At 44.0% G+C, this 19,529-nt stretch overlaps 2 protein-coding genes and 1 long non-coding RNA gene across 3 annotated transcripts in view; 2 read left to right on the forward strand and 1 right to left on the reverse strand.

Annotated features, from left to right (window-relative positions):
- The first annotated feature begins 32 nt into the window (after positions 1–32).
- Positions 33–19,529, forward strand: part of LOC118422292 (centrosomal protein of 97 kDa-like) — a 25,826-nt gene continuing 6,329 nt past the window's right edge. Inside the window, exons 1-7 of the mRNA XM_035829811.1 lie at positions 33–209; positions 8,031–8,173; positions 9,299–9,457; positions 10,768–10,869; positions 11,356–11,469; positions 11,623–11,705; positions 19,037–19,120. Of these exons, the coding sequence (XP_035685704.1) occupies positions 167–209; positions 8,031–8,173; positions 9,299–9,457; positions 10,768–10,869; positions 11,356–11,469; positions 11,623–11,705; positions 19,037–19,120 (728 nt within the window). The 5' untranslated portion in view covers positions 33–166. The remainder of the gene's footprint in view (positions 210–8,030; positions 8,174–9,298; positions 9,458–10,767; positions 10,870–11,355; positions 11,470–11,622; positions 11,706–19,036; positions 19,121–19,529) is intronic.
- Positions 12,136–16,372, forward strand: LOC118422609. The gene is made up of 6 exons (XR_004831940.1): positions 12,136–12,434; positions 12,860–12,933; positions 14,469–14,647; positions 15,415–15,544; positions 15,858–15,961; positions 16,231–16,372. It is a non-coding gene; the product is annotated as an uncharacterized LOC118422609 (long non-coding RNA).
- LOC118422599 lies at positions 12,945–16,488 on the reverse strand. The gene is made up of 9 exons (XM_035830241.1): positions 16,175–16,488; positions 15,835–16,062; positions 15,395–15,634; positions 15,195–15,286; positions 14,864–15,075; positions 14,378–14,749; positions 14,082–14,240; positions 13,764–13,968; positions 12,945–13,639 (listed from the first exon to the last, which is right to left on the reverse strand). The coding sequence occupies exons 1-9, from the start codon at positions 16,444–16,446 to the stop codon at positions 13,362–13,364; spliced, it is 2,058 nt and encodes a 685-aa protein (XP_035686134.1). The 5' UTR covers positions 16,447–16,488; the 3' UTR covers positions 12,945–13,361.

A 19,529-nucleotide genomic window follows, 5' to 3' on the forward strand; every position in this document is an offset into this window, starting at 1 on the left:
TTCTTCAACAGAAACTAGTGCAAGTTCATATGTAAACTCGTGTTGTCTTCCAGAATATGCTAAAATCTGGCGTAGATATCGGAAAAGCCAACAAAGTAGTGTTTAGCCGAATGTCCATTTTGACCAATCAGAGAAAAGGTTATAAGTCAAGCGGGAATCATTCAAAATGGCGGATGGTCAAGAAAACGTCCCTGGAAACCGGGACCAAGGTGTGTTATTTTGTTGTTATTTGACCATATGATGCATCTATACCTTTACTGTTGTTCTCTTTAGATAATCAGGAGATCGTTGCATCAATATCTATGTTTACTATCCGTTTAGAACCCTGTCTAGCGTTCAAACTCAACCTTGAAATGTTGCACCGCAAACCGATCCACGGATGTGACAAAACAAGTCAGGTCGTGTTTCATGCTAAGTAGTCACTATCAACAATGATTTTCGTATCACGACTTTTCTTACCAATCCACCAAAAGAAGACTCTTAGCCAACAGCTTCTTAAATAAATCTCAGAAGGTTGTCCCCTGCTGTCAATAATACCCTTGAGACATTTCGCAGACCTTGAGACGTCGCAAAGAAGTGGGCGTTTCTCGAAAAAGATGTACTTTTGTTTGAAAGGTCATATGTGTCAGCTGGCCTGAAGAAAAACGTTGACAGTTTACTGTAATCCCTTGTTTGGGCTGGCCTAAGGTTCAAGAACCCTATTTTCTCCATTTTCAAATGTTTACTTATTCCATGAGACAAACATATTCAGTAGAACATCATCATTACACTATGTCATTAGTCATTCCTCAATTGTATTTAAGCAAACCTTCATGATTTGTGCTAAGACATGCATAACTAGAAAAGCTACAAATGTAAACAAGTCTATTGTGTTGAATACTGACTGTTACCATTTGTAATGCTTGCTACAGAAATTAGGTCAATTAGGTTAGTAACGTTCAGGTGCTAGGACTTGTTCTGTGTTAGTGTCATGTTACTCAATGTATATTTTAGCCAACTGTTTCAGTGGTTTAGACAGAAGTTGCGAGTATCCTTTGTTTTGTATACAATAGGTTCTCAGCTTCGCTTGGCCTAAGCTTGACGGATTATTTTCCCCTTATTTTCACTTATAAACTTCTGTTACAAAGGGGAAAAAAATTGTGAAAAACTGTTAAATTACTGTAAGTGATCAGTGACAGAACAGGTGACTCACAGGTGATACTGAGACATATAACCTAGAGTCCTTGTGGGACACCAAAACTAGATACAAAACTGTAATTTCATGGTGAATGTTTCTGTTAGATCTACTTGTGGCTGGAACATAACTGTTATGTTAACAGATAATTAGGTTAGCAACTGTCAACAGCTCCGAGTCACTAAGATGGAGTCTTAAGTGTTGCATTATTCTATTTGTTTTATATCAAACATTCCAGCGAAGGAACCCTGAGTTCCGCAGTCAGATCCTCAAAAAAACAGACATACCTCAGACTTTAAAACATGTAAATCAACTTCCTATTTTATGGTTGGTCGTTACAGATAAGATAATGGACAATGGGTTCAGCTGTTTTCACATTCTTTCCGCCGTGCTCTGAATGCCCTAGGCATTACACAAGGTCACATATCTAAGGCCCGATCTAGACACATTTTTTCCCGATATAGCCGAATCCGCCGATATCGGTGGGGCCGATATCGGGGCGCATCTAAACACATTTTGCAAATGGTAGCGCGGGATATCCGCTCGTAGCGCGGAACACCCGCGGCGCGGAACATTCGTGACCCCTTTTGACCTCTGGTGACACATCCCGCGGATTTCAAAATGGCGGGAATGCCGGTAGCTTTTCCACTCGTTATCAATCAGGTAATGTTCTTTCTGTATCTCATGCGCGTGATCTTAAACATGAGACGCCATGCAAGGCTAGGGCGCAGGAGGCGATTGAGATACAGGGAGAGACGACAGCGACCGGCTAGAGTGAACGCAGCGTTCTTTCTCGCTGCCCTGATTGTGGCGGAGGGTGGAGAGCCTATACACCGGGGTGTACCAAGGAATCCCGCGTCCTTTTGGGATCTCCGACGACGACCATACACTTATAAGAAAGGCGGTTTCTGCATGGCTCCATGTGCAACGGGAGCGCCCAGCTTTTCCCTCCGCCATCTTGCTCTCCCGCGCTGTTCCCGCGTTATATGCTAATGAGCCCGCGTTAACTGTAGTTATATGCTAATGAGCTTCGCGAATTCGCGGAGCATCTACACGCGCGCGGAACATGTCGGGGACCCCTGCTAAGGTATCGGTAAGGTATCGTTAGATGGCTTACGAATGGTCCGGACCATTCGGGAGAAATTTTCCCGATATAGTAATGGCGATATAGTAGTTGCATCTAGACGCTGAAAAAAAGCTGTCGGCGAGAGGTAGTAGGCTCGCCGATATCGGGAAAAACTGTGTGTAGATCGCGCCTAAATCAGACCCATACTGGTCATAGTGACTATACATGTACCATATACATATGTTCTGAGAAGTAAATTCATCCTTTGACTGTTTGAGGTTTATCTATTGCAATAATTGCATTAATTGTTTATATCTCATATGTACTTGACACTTTTAGTACTTGTACTTGTCCTTTTAGACATGCACAAGTTATACCGTTTTTTGTTGAATATGTATCATTTGTACTACTATTATGTACATAACATGCCACAGAGGCTAGATCTGTATTCAGTTTATTCAATAAGAATGTAATTATAGTAATGTCTGGAGTGTTTCACAATTATTGCACATAGCATGATATATTTCTTCAACATTACCTTTAAAGGAGAACATTTGTGTTGCTGTGGTTTGTCACATTTTTTAGCCCAAATTGCCCCTGACAGTCCCATGATGTTTTAGGATCCTTTCATAGTAGTAATCATACAGTATTAGACTGGCTTCATCGGGAAAAAAATTATGTATTGGTTATTCAATGATATAAAAGTGCAAATGGCTGTTATAGTAGTATTCAGTATAGGTAGTTTTGTGTGCATTATTATGCATGAGAGAAAATGAACCTTGACCTTACAGTACGTGTGACATAGTTATTACTCTCTGAGGTTCACCTGCACTATAAGAAGTGTGCAAACATTATCAACGTCCAAAACTTGCAATTGAGGTGGGCTGCATTCAGCTCTTTAGAACAAAACATAGACTTTCTACTGTTAAGCCTAGTGTTTTGTTTGCATGAGAGCAAATGCTAAAGCCAGGAGAGGGAGTATTTGATCAGGTGGACCAGCCAAGTGGTGAATATGGAATTCAGGAGCACTTTCTCTGCAGTGGTGCTTGATTGTTGGTACTTGAGAGGTACAGATTGTTTATGTTAGAACGTTTGTAATGTGAGACAACATAGAGTTAGATAGTGTATATTCCTTGTACACTTAAGGACTTAATGTTAGATTGTTTATGTATTTTCAAGAGGATCTACTGATCAAACTACTAACTGTCTGGGCAGTAGAATCACAAGTGTACTTTCTGACAGATTTTTAGACCTTTTAGTTCACAAATTGTAATGCCTGTGTCACGGTGGCATGGTAGTGAGTCAAGTCAAGGATCAGGACAGAGGCATGATGTTGCGGAGATGATAGATAACCTTTATTCAGGACAATCTGGGCACGTCCTACCCTGTCGGCGTCTCTAGCTCGAATCCCCTTCCCTGATACGTGTCCCTTCTCAAAACCCAGTACATCTGCTCTCAATTACTCGGGTGACACTCCCCACACCAGGGGTGATCACAGAGTGACCACGATGTCACCTCGTGACACCTCACCCCTCATTTTTTATAAACAATTTCCACATTGTTGACAGCTGTTAACCATTATTGATTACCGGGACATTTATCATGAAGATCATCACCGCCTTTTACATTGTATATATATGCTAATTCATCTACAATGCAATGAACGGTTATAATGAAAACTAAAATATGAACACAACATACTCATACAGGTCAGCGACATTCCAACATTCACAAAACAACAACGAAAACATAACAATTTTATACAACAACAAAAGTTCATCAATGGTTGCCAGGTGTCCCGCGCCAACTTCCTCCTCGGCGGCCGGCTTGCGCACTTCCGGGTGTATCCCGGAACCACAGGGAAACGACAGGAACTCCTCTGCCCGTCGGGAAGAGGCTTGTCTTGTCCACAGAGGCCTCCCGGCTAGATGCTCCCACGACGGCGACTCCTATACGACGTCGGGCCCTCGGGCGTCGTTGTCTGCCGAGTCGTGCTGTGGAGTCTCGCCTGTAGAGGTTGGGGTCGGACAGGACAACGCAAAGCAACCACTGACGCACATACACCGGTCTCCTAATCTCGACACCTCACCTACGTCTCAACTCTTCTCTACCACTGCTCTTGCCTCTACCTCTCGACATACATATCCTCAATACATAAACACAAACATACAGACTTTCCGACAACTACATGAAACGCCGGACACCCCTGACCTGCTATGGAAACATCATACGAACTACACTTTACTATCCCGGGGAGTAAAACCCACATGTTCTTTCTATAACAATTCTGTCTCTATCTGTCTATCTTACATCTAAACTGACCCATCTGGTGACTCCCCCCCACTGACTTCCGCCCCGTCCACATGATGATGGCTGCTCTAATCTAATCTATACTGTATTCCTGATGGCACTGACATAAATTATCTAACGTTGGTCGCCTACATTATAACAAATCTAAAACTACAACAACAAAGCAAAGAAAGTAACAGAACTAGGCCGGTGTGCACGGTGCGCCAATGATACTATGCGAGCCCACCGACCTTCCTCCTGTGTCTCTCTCTGTATGGACTCTCTGCCCGGGCCCGCTCTTTCTCCGGTCACCATCCCGCCCGCCGCGTGGCTGTCCAGCCTTGCCCCGGCCACTGCCGCTCTCTTTGCCGCTACCACAGGTCGTTACTTCCGCAGGCACTCCGGGCCAGAGCTCTGTCAGAGTAGAAGTCGGCCTGCATCTCTCGGACGCCTCCTGCTCGACTGTGTAACCGACACTCGCTCAGCGTCGTCTTGCCCCTTGCTGGTCAACCCCGCGGGCTCCTACTCCGGGCCGGCGCCTCTCTGAGTGTCGGGGTCACTCAGCCTGTATTTTCTAGACGCCTCCCCTCCTCCTTCCTCTCGCTCGGTCACCGTCACTCGCTCGACTCTCCTTGTGCCTCCGCTCTCGTTTGCCCCTGTCCCGTCCGTTGCACTTGACTCACCCCAGCCGTACTACCAGATGTCACGGTGGCATGGTAGTGAGTCAAGTCAAGGATCAGGACAGAGGCATGATGTTGCGGAGATGATAGATAACCTTTATTCAGGACAATCTGGGCACGTCCTACCCTGTCGGCGTCTCTAGCTCGAATCCCCTTCCCTGATACGTGTCCCTTCTCAAAACCCAGTACATCTGCTCTCAATTACTCGGGTGACACTCCCCACACCAGGGGTGATCACAGAGTGATCACGATGTCACCTCGTGACGTGTCACGAGGTGACAGCGTGTTCAGTCACTGTTAACCCCTGGTGTGGGGAATGTCACCGGACTAAGTGGGACCAGATGTAGAGGGGTCGGGAGTTACACGCGGGAAGGGAAAGGGATTCCAGCTAGAGACACCGACAGGGTAGGACGTGTCCACTTGATCTCTGAATAAAGTCATCATCTCCGCCACATCATGCCTCTGTCCTGATCCTTGCTTGACTCACTACCATGCCACCGTGACATCTGGTAGTACGGCTGGGGTGAGTCAAGTTCAACGGACGGGACAGGGGCAGACGAGAGCCGTTCAGAGACGTAGGACAGAGTGCCGATCCGGAGTACCGAGCCCGCGGGGTTGACCAGCAAGTCCAGCAAGGGGCAGGCGACGGGCGAGCGTCGGTGGCCGAGGCGAGCGAGAGGGAGCAGCAGAGGAGGCGTCGTCCGAGAGATGCAGGCCGACTTCTACTCTGACAGAGAGCCGGCCCGGAGTGCCTGCGGCAGTAACGACCTGTGGTAGCGGCAAAGAGAGCGGCAGTGGCCGGGGCAAGGCTGGACAGCCACGCGGCGGGCGGGATGGTGACCGGAGAAAGAGCAGGCCCGGGCAGAGAGTCCATACAGAGAGAGACACAGGAGGAAGGTCGGTGGGCTCGCATAGTATCATTGGCGCACCGTGCACACCGGCCTAGTTCTGTTACTTACTTTGTTCAGCTTTGTTGTAGTAGTTTTAGACTTGTTAGAATGTAGGCAACCAATGTTAGATAAATTATGTCAGTGCTATCAGGAATACAGTATAGATTAGCTGAGCAGCGAGTATCATGCGGACGTGGCGGAAGTCAGTGGGGGGGAGTCACCAGATAGGTCAGTTTAGATGTAAGATAGACATATAGAGATAGAATTATAGATATACATGTGGGTTTTACTCCCCGGGATAGTAATGTGTAGTTCGTATGATGTTACCATATAGCAGGTCAGGGGTGTCCGGCGTTTCATGTAGTTGTCGGAAGGTCTATTTGTTGTGTTTATGTGTTGAGGAGATATTAATGTTTAAGTCGAGAGGTAGGGGAGAGAGCAGCGGAGTTGAGTTGAGACGTAGATGAGGTGTCGAGGTTAGAAGTCCGGTGTTATGTGTATGTGCGTCAGTGGTTGCTTTGCGTTGTCCTGTCCGACCCCAACCTCTACAGGCGTGATCCCACAGCACGACTCGGCAGACAACGATGCCCCGAGGGCCCGACGTCGTATAGGAGTCGCCGTCGTGGGAGCATCTAGCCGGGAGGCCTCTGTGGACAAGACAAGCCTCTTCCCGACGGGCAGAGGAGTTCCTGTCGTTTCCCTGTGGTTCCGGGACACACCCGGAAGTGCGCAAGCCGGCCGCCGAGGAGGAAGTTGGCGCGGGACACCTGGCAACCATTTGATGAACTTTTGTTGTTGTAAATTGTTATGTTTTTGTTGTTGTTTTGTAAATGTCGGAATGTCGCTGACCTGCATTGTAGAAGAATTAGTAGTATTGTATAGAAGTATGTAAAAGAAAAGCGGTGATGATCTTCCTGATAATATGTCCCGGTAATCAATAATTGATAACAGCTGTCAACAATGTGGAAATTGTTTTAAAAAATGAGGGGTGAGGTGTCACGAGGTGACATCGTGACCACTCTGTGATAACCCCTGGTGTGGGGAATGTCACCGGACTAAGTGGGACCAGATGTAGGGGTCGGGGGGTAAGTTACACATGGTAAGGGCAGGGGATTCCAGCTAGAGACGCCGACAGGGTAGGACGTGCCCACATTGTCCTGAATAAAGGTTATCATCTCCGCAACATCATGCCTCTGTCCTGATCCTTGACTTGACTCACTACCATGCCACCGTGACACCTGCATGGTCCATGCCACCGCAGTCCATAATAATTACTCATATTCTGAATAGAAAAATAACCATTTTCAACTTACATTCCTCTATATACATGATATATGCCCTGTAAGTCTGTAACAATATGAGAAACTTGATACTGTAAGCAAAAACCTTTGTTTGTAAAAGCAGATTTCCTATAGAATTACCGGTAGAATACAACTGTTTTAAGTATCGTTCCACTATAATTGCTCTTCACTGTATTGAAAGGAATAGAAATATACATTTAGTTTCAAACAGCCCTGACTGCCTTTGGGACAGCTGTAACATTGTTATGTCAGATGTACATACCATTCAAATTGACAGGGGGGAGGGTAACTGCTTGAATTGTTTTAGAAAGCTGTAATGTCACCATGGTTATGACAAGAACACACAAACTTTGACAAAGGCAGACCCCTAAATTACATGTTAAGTAGATAAGCGAAGTGATATATTCTTAATTTGATTGAGGCTCTCCTCAAATAAGAGACCAATGGTTTAATGATCATAAATTATACTGTTACTTGCAAGGACAATCTGTCTGCAGGACTTCAGTGTCAGACTTTGGATGCCATAAAACTAAAAGGAATCAAACCACCAAGCTACTGAGTAAGAAGTGGGACGTGTACATGCATCGGTAGGTTGTACCGCACAATAATCTTGTCCTATGTTGCAATCAGGGGACGGCAGAATTATGGACCTGAGCAGACGGGGCCTGTCCAGAATTGAGCTGCCCCCTGGTGCGGCGCCTGTAGCACTTATACTGGACAAGAACAACATCAGCAGGATAGACAACCTGCAGACACAGGACCAGATTCAGCAGGTAGGGTCAAGACTCGTAATAGTCTTCATTTGTTTTATAATTTACATTCTTGCACAGAGGGTATGCCCCAACCAGCAAATTGTGTACCTTTTGCTATCAGCTGATAACATGTCAGAAGAAAAATGGGTACACCTGATTGTGCAGTAGCCAAGGGGATATCTTATTTTATATCATACACAGGCCATATTTATGTTCAATTTCGGTGTTCCTACTAGTACCAGTCCATATTTTGTGGTACAGCCTCCATAGTTCGATTTGAACAATTTGAACTTGCTTGCCTGCGCTGCTGTTGAAAATTTGGACAGCTGTTCTCAAACCAAACTGAAGATTATGATCATTGTTTATGCTACCAGTCTAGTGGACGTTTATTATATCCTACATGCCTTTAGTGTCATGCAAGAATTGGATGTGTAGTGATCAAATTTTCCACCCGTGGGACTGAGCTAACGAACACAAATGGTGCCATGACTTCTGCTGGGCCAATTTACAGGCCATGTAGGTTCTCTACATACTGAATAATTGATACAGCCGGGAATTTATTGACTGGGACCTTCTGTCATTAATGCACAGAATGTCATAAATGACCTCTCTTATACAGCAAGTGAGTCTGAAAGTATATAGCTCATGTTACCAATTCTCAATTAACCAATATGGAGTCATAATAACTTAGTCATATAAAGATACTACATGTAGCTTCAAAGCTGTTACAGGTTTTGTACCTAATTTGTTCAATGGTGTACAGCAAGCAGTTAAAAAGCATAACTTTGATCATGAGATTTACCACTTGTTACATTCATATGCCCAAATAGACTATACGACTGAATAAATATTGACTTTTGTGAATGGTACTAAAGTTTTAAGAGTCAAGCGTGACGCCATAGGTAATGTAAATGTAACTGGCAAAAATAATCACCATACTTATGTGAGGTATATATTACTATTATTAGATGTGTTTTACTATCAAACTGTTTTTATACCATACAAATTTGTTGCTGCCAGTCTTCATTTTGATTGTTGTTTAAGATCATTGGCATCTTGTTTTATGTACGTTCATAGTGTAAATTCTAGGCTTTTTGCTATATGACAGATGAAAGATTTATATTTTACTTTTTCATTCTTCCGCAGCTGTCTATAGCAGGAAACAGGCTAGTGCGGATGGTCGGGGTTTCCCAGCTGCCGTATCTCCGAGTTCTCAACCTGCCCAACAACAGTATCGTCACCATCGAGGGAGTCAAGCAGCTACAGCAGCTGGAGTGGCTGAACCTGTCAGGAAACAGTATCAAGGTAGGGAAGGGAGAGAGCTGAAGGAAATGATAGAGAGGGAGAAGGAGAGGGAAAGACAAAGGTACCAAAGAATTGTAACTGTTGAGTGAGGGAAGCAGGTACAGCAGCTGGAGTGGCTGAACCTGTCAGGAAACAGTATCAAGGTAGGGAAGGGGAGGGGGATTGAGGGAATGATAGAGAGGGAGAAGGAGAGGGAAAGACAAAGGTACCAAAGAATTGTAACTGTTGAGTGAGGGAAGCAGGTACAGCAGCTGGAGTGGCTGAACCTGTCAGGAAACAGTATCAAGGTAGGGGAGGGGAGAGAGGGAGCAAGTGAGTGAGAATTAGATGGAGGTAGAATAGCCAAGGAAAAGGAGGTGAAAAGATGGATGGAAGATAATGATAGGAAAGCTTAAGGAGAAGTGATGGAAGGATAGAGAGAAGGGAAAATAAGGAAAGGGATGTTTTGGGTTAAAATATAAGAGGATTGAATGAAAGAATTTGATTGATCTTAGTAGAGAGTGTGGAATTGATTTACAAGAGAGGTAGAGTGGCTTACATTGATAAACATGTTAAGATTTTGGCAGTGTGATGTAGCCATTCTTTTTTTAAGTATTGTAAACATTGTTCCCACTGCCATGAAATTGAATACAGTATTCTGAACATTGTATGGAAATGGAGGAACATTGAGGAAGTCTAAGCAAATTTGGAAATGTATGTAGAAATGATTACAGACTTTTGAAATTAATTCTTAACTTTGATTTGACTCTCTAGTAACTTTTAGTAAAATGATGTTACTTACCTGTTTCTAGGTTTACCTGTTAATTTTTTGTTTCTATGTATGAGTTAAGATATCTTGTGACAAGGTCCTTTGTAAGGGTAACACAGTGACAAGATGCAAAAGTATAAGAATTACCCATTAAGAATACATATTGAGAAAACAACAATTTTCCTTTTATAGGTCCCTAAGAATGGCCCATTTCAATTCTATTTTTCCAAAAGCTCCATACCGTGGAAGGGGGGAAAGCCCCCCTTCAACACCATCCCCCCTCGGTCGCTTCGCGCCCTCGCGCTTGGTCGCTTTGCTCCCTCGCCTGTACCACTACGCTCAAATTTCATCCTAGCTAGAACCCTGCCCATGGGTTATGAGCTATGGAAAAAGAAAAAAAGTATGGTAAAATGGATGGTTATTGATAAGTGTTAATTCCAGAAAAAAACAGACAAAAGGGGGATAGAATTTAGAAAGAACTAAAATATATATTTAAGGGGGCAGTATCTTCTGCTCCATCTTCTTGAGGAATCTCTAATTTTGTTCTCTCCCTCCTCCCCAGGACCTGACCCCCCTGTCCTCCTGTATGGGACTGTCCCACCTGGACGTGTCAGACAACAGCATCTCCAGCATAGCAGACCTCTCCAGGCTTACTGGACTCAAGGTGGGCAAGGAAAGCATACTTTAGTCTACAGTTTTGTACTTGATAACTGTCTATTGAAAATATGAGAGTATATATCATCAAGCCTTATCCTTGCAGTTGTAGCTTTGTCAAAGTGAAGTTCCAATCACTTAAGTTCCAGCCAAGGATAAGTCTTTTTTTATACCTGGCAGTGTAGAAGTGGACTACCTCAAGTCAATTGTACCCAATCACATGTCACATCTTCAACATGGACAATTTCGATTGCCCAGTGCCCACTCTGTCATATACACCTGATTTCAGGGTTGACAACTTGACAACTTGGTTGTGGCCAAGTTCCTTTAGCCTGAGTATCATCCTTGTTAGCACCTGCTGGCTAAATCTTTTTACTGGTTTACAATGGAGGATGGTACCCAGAGTACAATTCCGTATCTTTTAAGACTTGAATGTACAGTTTATAGTATTTCTGAATGTTTATTTACATTTCTATGTCTCCGACACTTCTTTCAGACATTACTCCTACATGGAAACATCCTGACAACGTTACGGTCCGTGCCCTCCAACCTCCCTTCCTACATCAACATTCTCTCCCTGGCTGAGAACGAGATCAGTGACCTCAATGAGGTAAGCTTTCCTTATCTTAAACTTAACAGTTACTCCATCCGTATTGTTTTATCTGATATCCTCTTTTGATGTTTTAGATGCTAACAGCTAGCTTTGTTATTGTTTATCGTAAGATGGAATGTTGACACTGTTCTCTGTCACCATGGTAATCAGGTGTCGTACCTGCTGTGCCTGCGTCATCTGGAGCAGCTGTCAATCATGAACAACCCCTGCGTGCTGATATCAGCCATCCTGCCGTATCCTTTCTGAGAAGTCTTATCTATGCGTGCATGTGCGTGTGCGTGTGTGTGTTTGTCTGTATGCAAGTGTGTGTGTCTGTGTGTGTGTGCACATGTGTGTGTGTGTGAACATGTGTGTGTGCATGCGCATGTGTGTGTGTGTGTGCGTGCATGTGTGTGTGTTTGTGTGTGTGTGTGTGTGTGTGTGTGTGTGTGCATGCGTCTGTGTCTCTGTGTGTCTGGGATTCCCAATATTCATAATGCTGTGTTGCCATTATTTTTCACGTCTGAATCTTACCAGCAGCTTAGTCTGCGCATCCTAGACTGCGCAGGTGACGTATTGGATATTTAATGAGGTCAGTTGGCCATGCACCACCATGCGACATTTGGCAACATTGCAGGTCTAGAACTGCTACCATCACTTCTAACCAATGATATACCAGGATTTCGATCACGTGGTTCCTTCATTTTGGAGAAGACGGCAGCCATTGTTCCTGGCTTTGTTATGATATATTTTTCTCGCGTTTCGGCCGAAATTTAGCGTTCATCGGGCCGCTGGAAGTGCCGCGTCAGCACAACTACGTGCAAGATCATGTGTAGAAGTAAAATCGAGATTTTTACATCAAACGGAGTTTTGATGCCGCTAAAAAGCACGGATATAGTTCGTCAAAGCTACCAAACGTCATCCTGTGGACAGCTCTGCAGCGTTTGGTTTTTTTACCCCACGAGGGAAATCGACCAACACAGGTATGTTTTGTTCGTTTCGACGCCATATTGCTTGATATCCGAAGCCCTGATGCATATTATTTTGTAGTGTTTTGGTTTATATGACAACATAATGAAGATAACTGGCGCTAGAACTTGTAGAAGTATTTGTTTACGTCTTGCGGAACAATTTATTTCTATCAAGAAGTTTCCATGACAACAAAAAATTAAATACATGCTTTCTAGCAAGGTGAGTAGTAGAATGAATGCTGTCTATTCTTTACTCCCTGTTACGTACAATATCATGGAAAGGCACGGATAGTACTTACATATTTAGCTATTGGTTCTCTGTTTTCTATAATTTCCAAAACAGATTACTCACTCCTGTCATTTCTCCCACAATATTGACATAATTTGTAACTTGTATACAGTCGTACTGATTGGCACTACATAATTTTTGTATACAGTAATGATGACCTGAAGTGACAAGATCAGTCCATGACAGAAGACGACTCCTTCCTTGACTGAAGATGGTATGCAGGTAATACTGATTCACACTACATGCCGATTGACATTATACAGTACATAGTATACAGTAAATCACTGAATGAGTAATACTGATTCACACTACATGTCGATTGACATTATACAGTACATAGTATACAGTAAATCACTGAATGAGTAATACTAATTCACACTACATGCCGATTGACATTATACAGTACATAATATACAGTAAATCACTAAATGAGTAACACTAATTCTAACTAACTAGTAATAACTAGTCTACATGCTGTCTGACATTGTATTGGTACTAATTTGCAGTTCATGCAACATTTTTTCACGTGACTACAGGCAGGGGAGTTGACATTACATGTAGAACACTCCGAAGTACCTGCACTGTTTTTGTATCTTACTTTTTACTTGTGCATTTCTTGTGTATCATTGAAATGTAAGATCATGGGAAGCCTAGCCTATGGTGTTGGTTGGGCAGACCCCGATCAGATGGCTTGTGAGTGTTGACTTGAGTCGTGCCACAGGGTCGGGAATGGTACAGGTGGGTCTTGCCAGGGAGTTGAACAGTGCATGGACATGCTCAACTCCCTGCTCTGCCATGAACCCCAGCCCGAACCCCCACCTCCTGATGCAGGGAACCACATGATCTTCTAGCATGTGCATCTTTATTGGTACGGTGCCATTGGGGACATTGCTTCTGTAGAATGACATGAAGTCTTTGATGGCTTTGTCTGGAAAAGCAAATAAGAGTAAGCATAAATGAGTGTACGTTAAGAAGCGGGTTGTATTGACAACGTTGGTTAAGTAGAAGAATGTACTTAATATTCTAAGAAAATAGTTTGTACATGTACATACCTAGCTCACATACTGCAGTCTCCTCCATGGGGCCTCCATGGGAGTAGAGCTTGTGACATCTTGCAAAACGACTGAACAGCTCCTTGTATGTCCCCGCCGTTGACGTCGCTCTGGGCACAAGGGATAGCGGCAGATCTGGAAACTTGTCCATGATCTTGGTCACTGTACGTTCCACCATCCCTGTTAGTTCATCTATGGCATCATCCTGTGTATAAAAAAAGGAATAAGTCACAATAGACTCAATATTATACAAGGCACAAAGTCTGTGTGACCGACATCAACTCCCAAACTAAAAATAATAACTAGCTTAGTACTTGCCTGCAACATTCTGTTAACGTGGTTTCCATTGAAGGAGTTGCTGTGGAAGGCCTGCCTCTTCACACGAAGGGTCTGTAGGAGGTCATCCAGTTGGCTCGTTAAGGGTCCATCCCCCTTCTTTATGGACGCCTTCAGTCGCATTTCTTCTGCCTTAGACCTCTGCATGAATAAGTAGATGTATATAATGTAAGACATATCCCAATTATATAATCAAGTTACATTCATCCATATATATTGATCTTTAATAAATCTTGTTAAGAATATGTATGTGCCAACTTTGTACATGGTGAATTTACCAGTGAATCTTTCTGACGCACAAGCTCCTCTACCATGGAGCAAGCTTCTGCAAAGACAGCTTCATCTAACTTCTCTGTTGTTCCGTTGCAGCAGGCGAGCCAAGCCAGCTCATTTTCCTGGTCATGGAGCTCCTCCTCCACGCGGTCAGCCTCGTCGTCCAGACCCCGGGCCTGTTCGATGGCCTGTACGTAGCACCTGAACTTTCCGAGGTGGACGTCGGCCAGCAGGGCCTCCTTGGACACCTCCCCCTCGTGTAGCACTCCACACAGGTACGACTGCAGCTTTAGGTCAAGCTCGTGCATATCTGTCTCCATTAGCTTGAAGGCACGAAGGTATAGCCCCAAGCTTATATGTAGACCAGGTATGATGACCTGTGAACAAATAGACAGATTTTGCCATAAGTTTAAACAATTATGTGGTGTTCCGCAAGTAAGCAATGGTCCATTTCGCAGTATTGTCAAATTGATATTTTTTAATTAGTTTACCTGGTCTACTGGCAATGCGAACATCACGGGGGCGATGACATTGTGATGTTTTTTGGCTAATGACAACTTGCCATTAGCCTGCTCCATGAAGTCACGGTAGTGCTGCTGCAGGGTTGCCAAGGTTCTTGGTGGGATGCTTAGCCTCCGATCTTCTGACTCCGGGTTGTTCATTTCCATTTTGGTGATGTCACACCACAGGCATGGGTGGACAGCTGTGGTAAAAGTGTTAAAACAATTATTACATAGTATAACTATATATCTTTATGAGAAATAAGTCATTAACATTTTTGAAGGCTCTGTTTTCAAGAAAGAAAGTGGAAAGGGCCCTTACCACTTGCTCCGGACAGCCCATACCAAAGGCACAGGAAGGCATAGTCTCCTGTGCCAAACACACGCATCGTGTGCTCCTTGCCATCCTTGGCCCTGCAATGTGAATTTGAATCAGGTTCATTTGGAGGTGACATAAGAAAATGGTACAAAGTTAACACAGGTTTAGCTACTTGTCAAAGTAAGTACTAACTGGAAGCTCACCTCCACTTTGACCCTTGCAGATCGCCCAGTTCCTGGGCATAACGGCCGATGGCAAGCATCAGATTTTCCCGGCTGTCCTTTGCCTCAAAAATGCTGAACACAACGGTGTTCTGCCGAGAGTTTGGATGGTCCCTGTTGAGCAGCTGGAAGGTCAGTTTGAAGGAGCCTCCCCCGTGGTCTCCCCCGACCTTTACCCAGATCTCATCTTGGGGGATTTTCCCCCCATGCCATGTAAGGCACCTGTAGAAGATAGATAATTTCCTGTAAATTACTTTTACTTTTCAACCTAGACATATATAAGCAATAACATTGTTTTTATGTACACAGGGTGACACCATAGCTGGTTGCCAGATCTTCTGTGTTGCACCAACTGTCAAATAGACTAAGGGTTAGATGAGATGAGACAAACATGCAAGCTGAGAAAATTAATGCTTTCTTACTCTGACTCCTGACACTTCTCCAGGTAGTCAAAGATGGCAGCGCCGACTGGGGAGATGTACGCACACGGAAGCAGTTGCACCTTCGTGGGGTCCGACCCATCTTTCTTCGCTCCCTTAACACAGAAAGGTAGGGTTTCTGCGTGCATGTCATATGCAGTAAGGCGCTCCCTGGCGGCCCTTCTCGTCAGTCGCTCACTCTCCATTGAGATGTTGTACATCTTAAGCCAGCTATAACAGAACAGACAACTCTGTTTAGACTATGTATACCAGTAAGGTTCTTTGTACAAGAATGTTGTAAATGTAACTTATGTTGTCTACAGAAAATGGTTTTCAATTTTACCTTCTGAGTTTCCCAAGTTGATTGTAGTTGAGTCCTATCTTTACTTTTGCCTCCAGCTGGTGACCAGAAGGGATGACAACTTGATCGAACTTCAGCTGGTGCAGCATGCTCCTCAGCTCGTCCCGTGGCACCCTCCGCAGTTCCTCCCGGAGCAGCACTCCAGGATCCCCACCACTCACCCTGTCTCTCACCTCCTCCATAACCCTAGCCTTCTTTCGAACGGTAGAAGGGGCTGCCTCTGCTGAGGACTTTCTGGGCTTGGGGACATGCATGAGACGTAGGGGCTAAAATTGAAAAAAGAGACACACATTTCATTATCTGTGGGAGGGGGGAAGGTGGAAGGTGGGAGGGAAAGAGAGTTTTTGCAAACCAAGACAAAGAGGTAGGGCGGGTGGAGACAGAATCTATAGCTGCTCTTACGACTGCTGCCTACCCCTGTGACAGGGATCCCAGCAGCAGTATAATCAAAAATGGATACGACGATAAATGTAAAATGTCAATTAGAGAAAACTTTCGATACATACCTGTCCTGGTGTTTTTGCCTCAACAATCCTCGGGTCAGGGGAGAGAGATCTCATCCGACAATTCATCGAATAAAAGGCATCCTGCTGGTCAGGTGTCAGGGGACCTTTCTCACTTAGACCAACTGTTACCTTATCACTGGTAACAGATGTGGAAGGTTGGGCATCACGGGAGGAAGGAGGAGGACAGGTAGCAGGGGCAGGTGTAGTAGTCATGGTAGTGGAGGGAGGGGTTAACACAGTGCGAGGAGTGGAAGGAGGTACAGGTACAGGTACATGTACAGGTGGTGGGATCACCTGAGTGTTAGTGTGAGGCACCATAAGGAGATATTTCCTTCCAGGTAGCAGAGGCGGTGCTGTGGTGTGAGAAGGAGCAGCCATTTGTGTTGTGTTTGTAGGACATTCATTATGATACTTAAGTTCATCCAGCCTCAGCTGTGCACAGCAGTTTCTACAGTTAAAAGTTAATTGAGCATAGCAGGACCTCCAGGTCCTGTGAACAGATGTCAGGTCACTTGCTTTTATTTGTGCTTTGCATATAGCACAGTCAGCATTGTTATTTCCAGCTATCTGGAACAACTTATGCAAGCATTCAAAGCAAAACACATGAGCACATAGTGCTTGCACAGGCAGGTATACAAAACACTGGCAAATACCACATTTGTATGCCTCCAAACTACAGATTGGTTTGAATCGATCCTCATCAAGAGGGAAGTCATCTAATGTGCTTAAGAGTTCAGAGAAAGTCTCTTCACTCATAGTTTTGGCACACTCTTCCACCTTTTCACCTTTCTCATTTTTGCCTTTCTCATTTTTCTGAGTTTTTGGCCTACCTGGAGACTTCTTTTTTACTGGTCTCCCCCCTTTTGTCAGTGTTGCTACCTTCTCACAAGGAATGCAGGTTTTTCCATACCAGTGAGGATACCATGACACTCGTGTTGGTAGCGTGTCAGATTTCCTGTACAGTTTGCACCTACACCTATGGCAAAAGGATGGGGGATGTAGGTAAGACCTGTCCTTTTGGACATCTACCAACCACACTTCTTTAATCTTATCGGCAAACTCAACACATGAAAGCAGTTTGATTTGTTTTGCCCTGTCTTGGTTTGTCTGCACAAACTCGCCACAAAACCGGCAAAGCTTTGCAAGGTTTTTGATGTGTTCTTGTAGTTGTGAATCAGTGCTGCAGGCAGACATTTTGTACAGTTGAGAAAAAAACTAGCAAGGTTCATGGACATCTACATCTGAAAATTGCAATACAGGTATATATTCACTATATGAATAGACAATATGAATTGTTTATCCAATGTACTACTAGTATTGTTTTGACAACATAATTTTAGTAGTGCAGCAAAGAGATGTCTCCTATGTTTCTCATCTATAAAGTATTCACATTATCAATTCTAGGAGACAGTCTGTATTTTGTATCTATTGTATTATTGTTGTCACAAGAAAAGTTTAATAAGCATCAAAGAAATGTCTCCCTGTTGTTTTTTCTCTCAGCTCTTTGTAACATTCATTACATAAAGAACTCTGATGGTGGGGAGGGGGGCACATTCAGCGATATTTATCTACTTAAATACAACAACAATTTGATATGATCAGTCTCCTGAGTATTTTATTCAGGTAGAACAATTTTCGTAGGGATACAATTTAATTTAGAACAGTATAGAACGAAATACAAGACTCTACAGTAACTGATATTGTTCTAAATATGACCTACAGGTCGTGCACTCTTTGTCATTTTATCCGCTCGTAACAAAGGAAAGAAAGCAAATGAAGAAAAGAAGCACGGATATTAGTAGTGGTAAGTATGAGATTGACAACAGATACAAAGATTACCGGTGGATAACTCCGGGAGAGGAGCAGTGCTCAGATGAAGAAGAGCAAAGTCAAGGGTATGATAAAAGTTTGCCCGGTGAAGCCGTGTACCCGGAAGTGCGTGTCATGTCCCAGTATGTTTGTGATTAGAAATTATATATCCCCACAGGTCTCCTTTCATCAATGAGACCTTACAGGGCAGGGTATAAACTCAAGTAAGACAACTTCTTTGAGGTTGATATGTGGTTTATTTGCTCAAAAACACCTTAGTTACGGCAAGTAAATATTCGGTTGCTATGCCGGCACGTGGGCTGCCCGTGCCGGCGTAACACGATATGACCATATTTGGGAGTGCCTCGCGAGGCCGCGCAGGCGCACACTAAGTGAGCAGGATGAGAACTTTAGGCGGTGACGTGTTTTGTCTGTTGGACTGGAGGCATCATAAAAACCTATGGTTAAGCAGATGAAGTCTGCTGTCTCTGATTGCCTTGTTGTCTGTTGAGCCTTGACACCTTCCCAGTCAGTTTGAGTATCGTCCCTTCATCATCAACTGGTGCCTGACACTACAGATTCTGGATGGACAGCCCATCTCACGGACAGAGAGGTAAGAGAAACGTGTAGTTAATGGCACAAACTGTTCCAACAGAAGATGTGTATTACCCAGTTTATTATAACCATCTGCACTACAGCCTACTTTATAATGTTTCTTGTGGTTGTTCAATAGACGTGCTACAAGTTATAAAGGGCTCTAATATAGGAAGAGAAACTGTTTTTTGAGGTAAAGGTTTTTCTCACAGATGTTGCACAGAAAGACTTTCACAATATGAGAGCCTTGCTTGCATTCCTGTGCTTTTTAGTACTTTGCTTAAGTGTTCAAAGCTTGATGATGGTTAAGAGCTTGAATGCCCAAAAAGGCAGTATTCACTTAGTCTACATATATGGTATACAGAGTTTGTCCTTCTTGTCCTGTCTATGGACAGAATAGCCCGAAAAAAAGCTAAGCTGGATCAATA

This window comes from Branchiostoma floridae, chromosome 9, assembly GCF_000003815.2.
Source record: "Branchiostoma floridae strain S238N-H82 chromosome 9, Bfl_VNyyK, whole genome shotgun sequence".
In the NCBI taxonomy this organism is placed as follows: Eukaryota; Metazoa; Chordata; class Leptocardii; order Amphioxiformes; family Branchiostomatidae; genus Branchiostoma; species Branchiostoma floridae.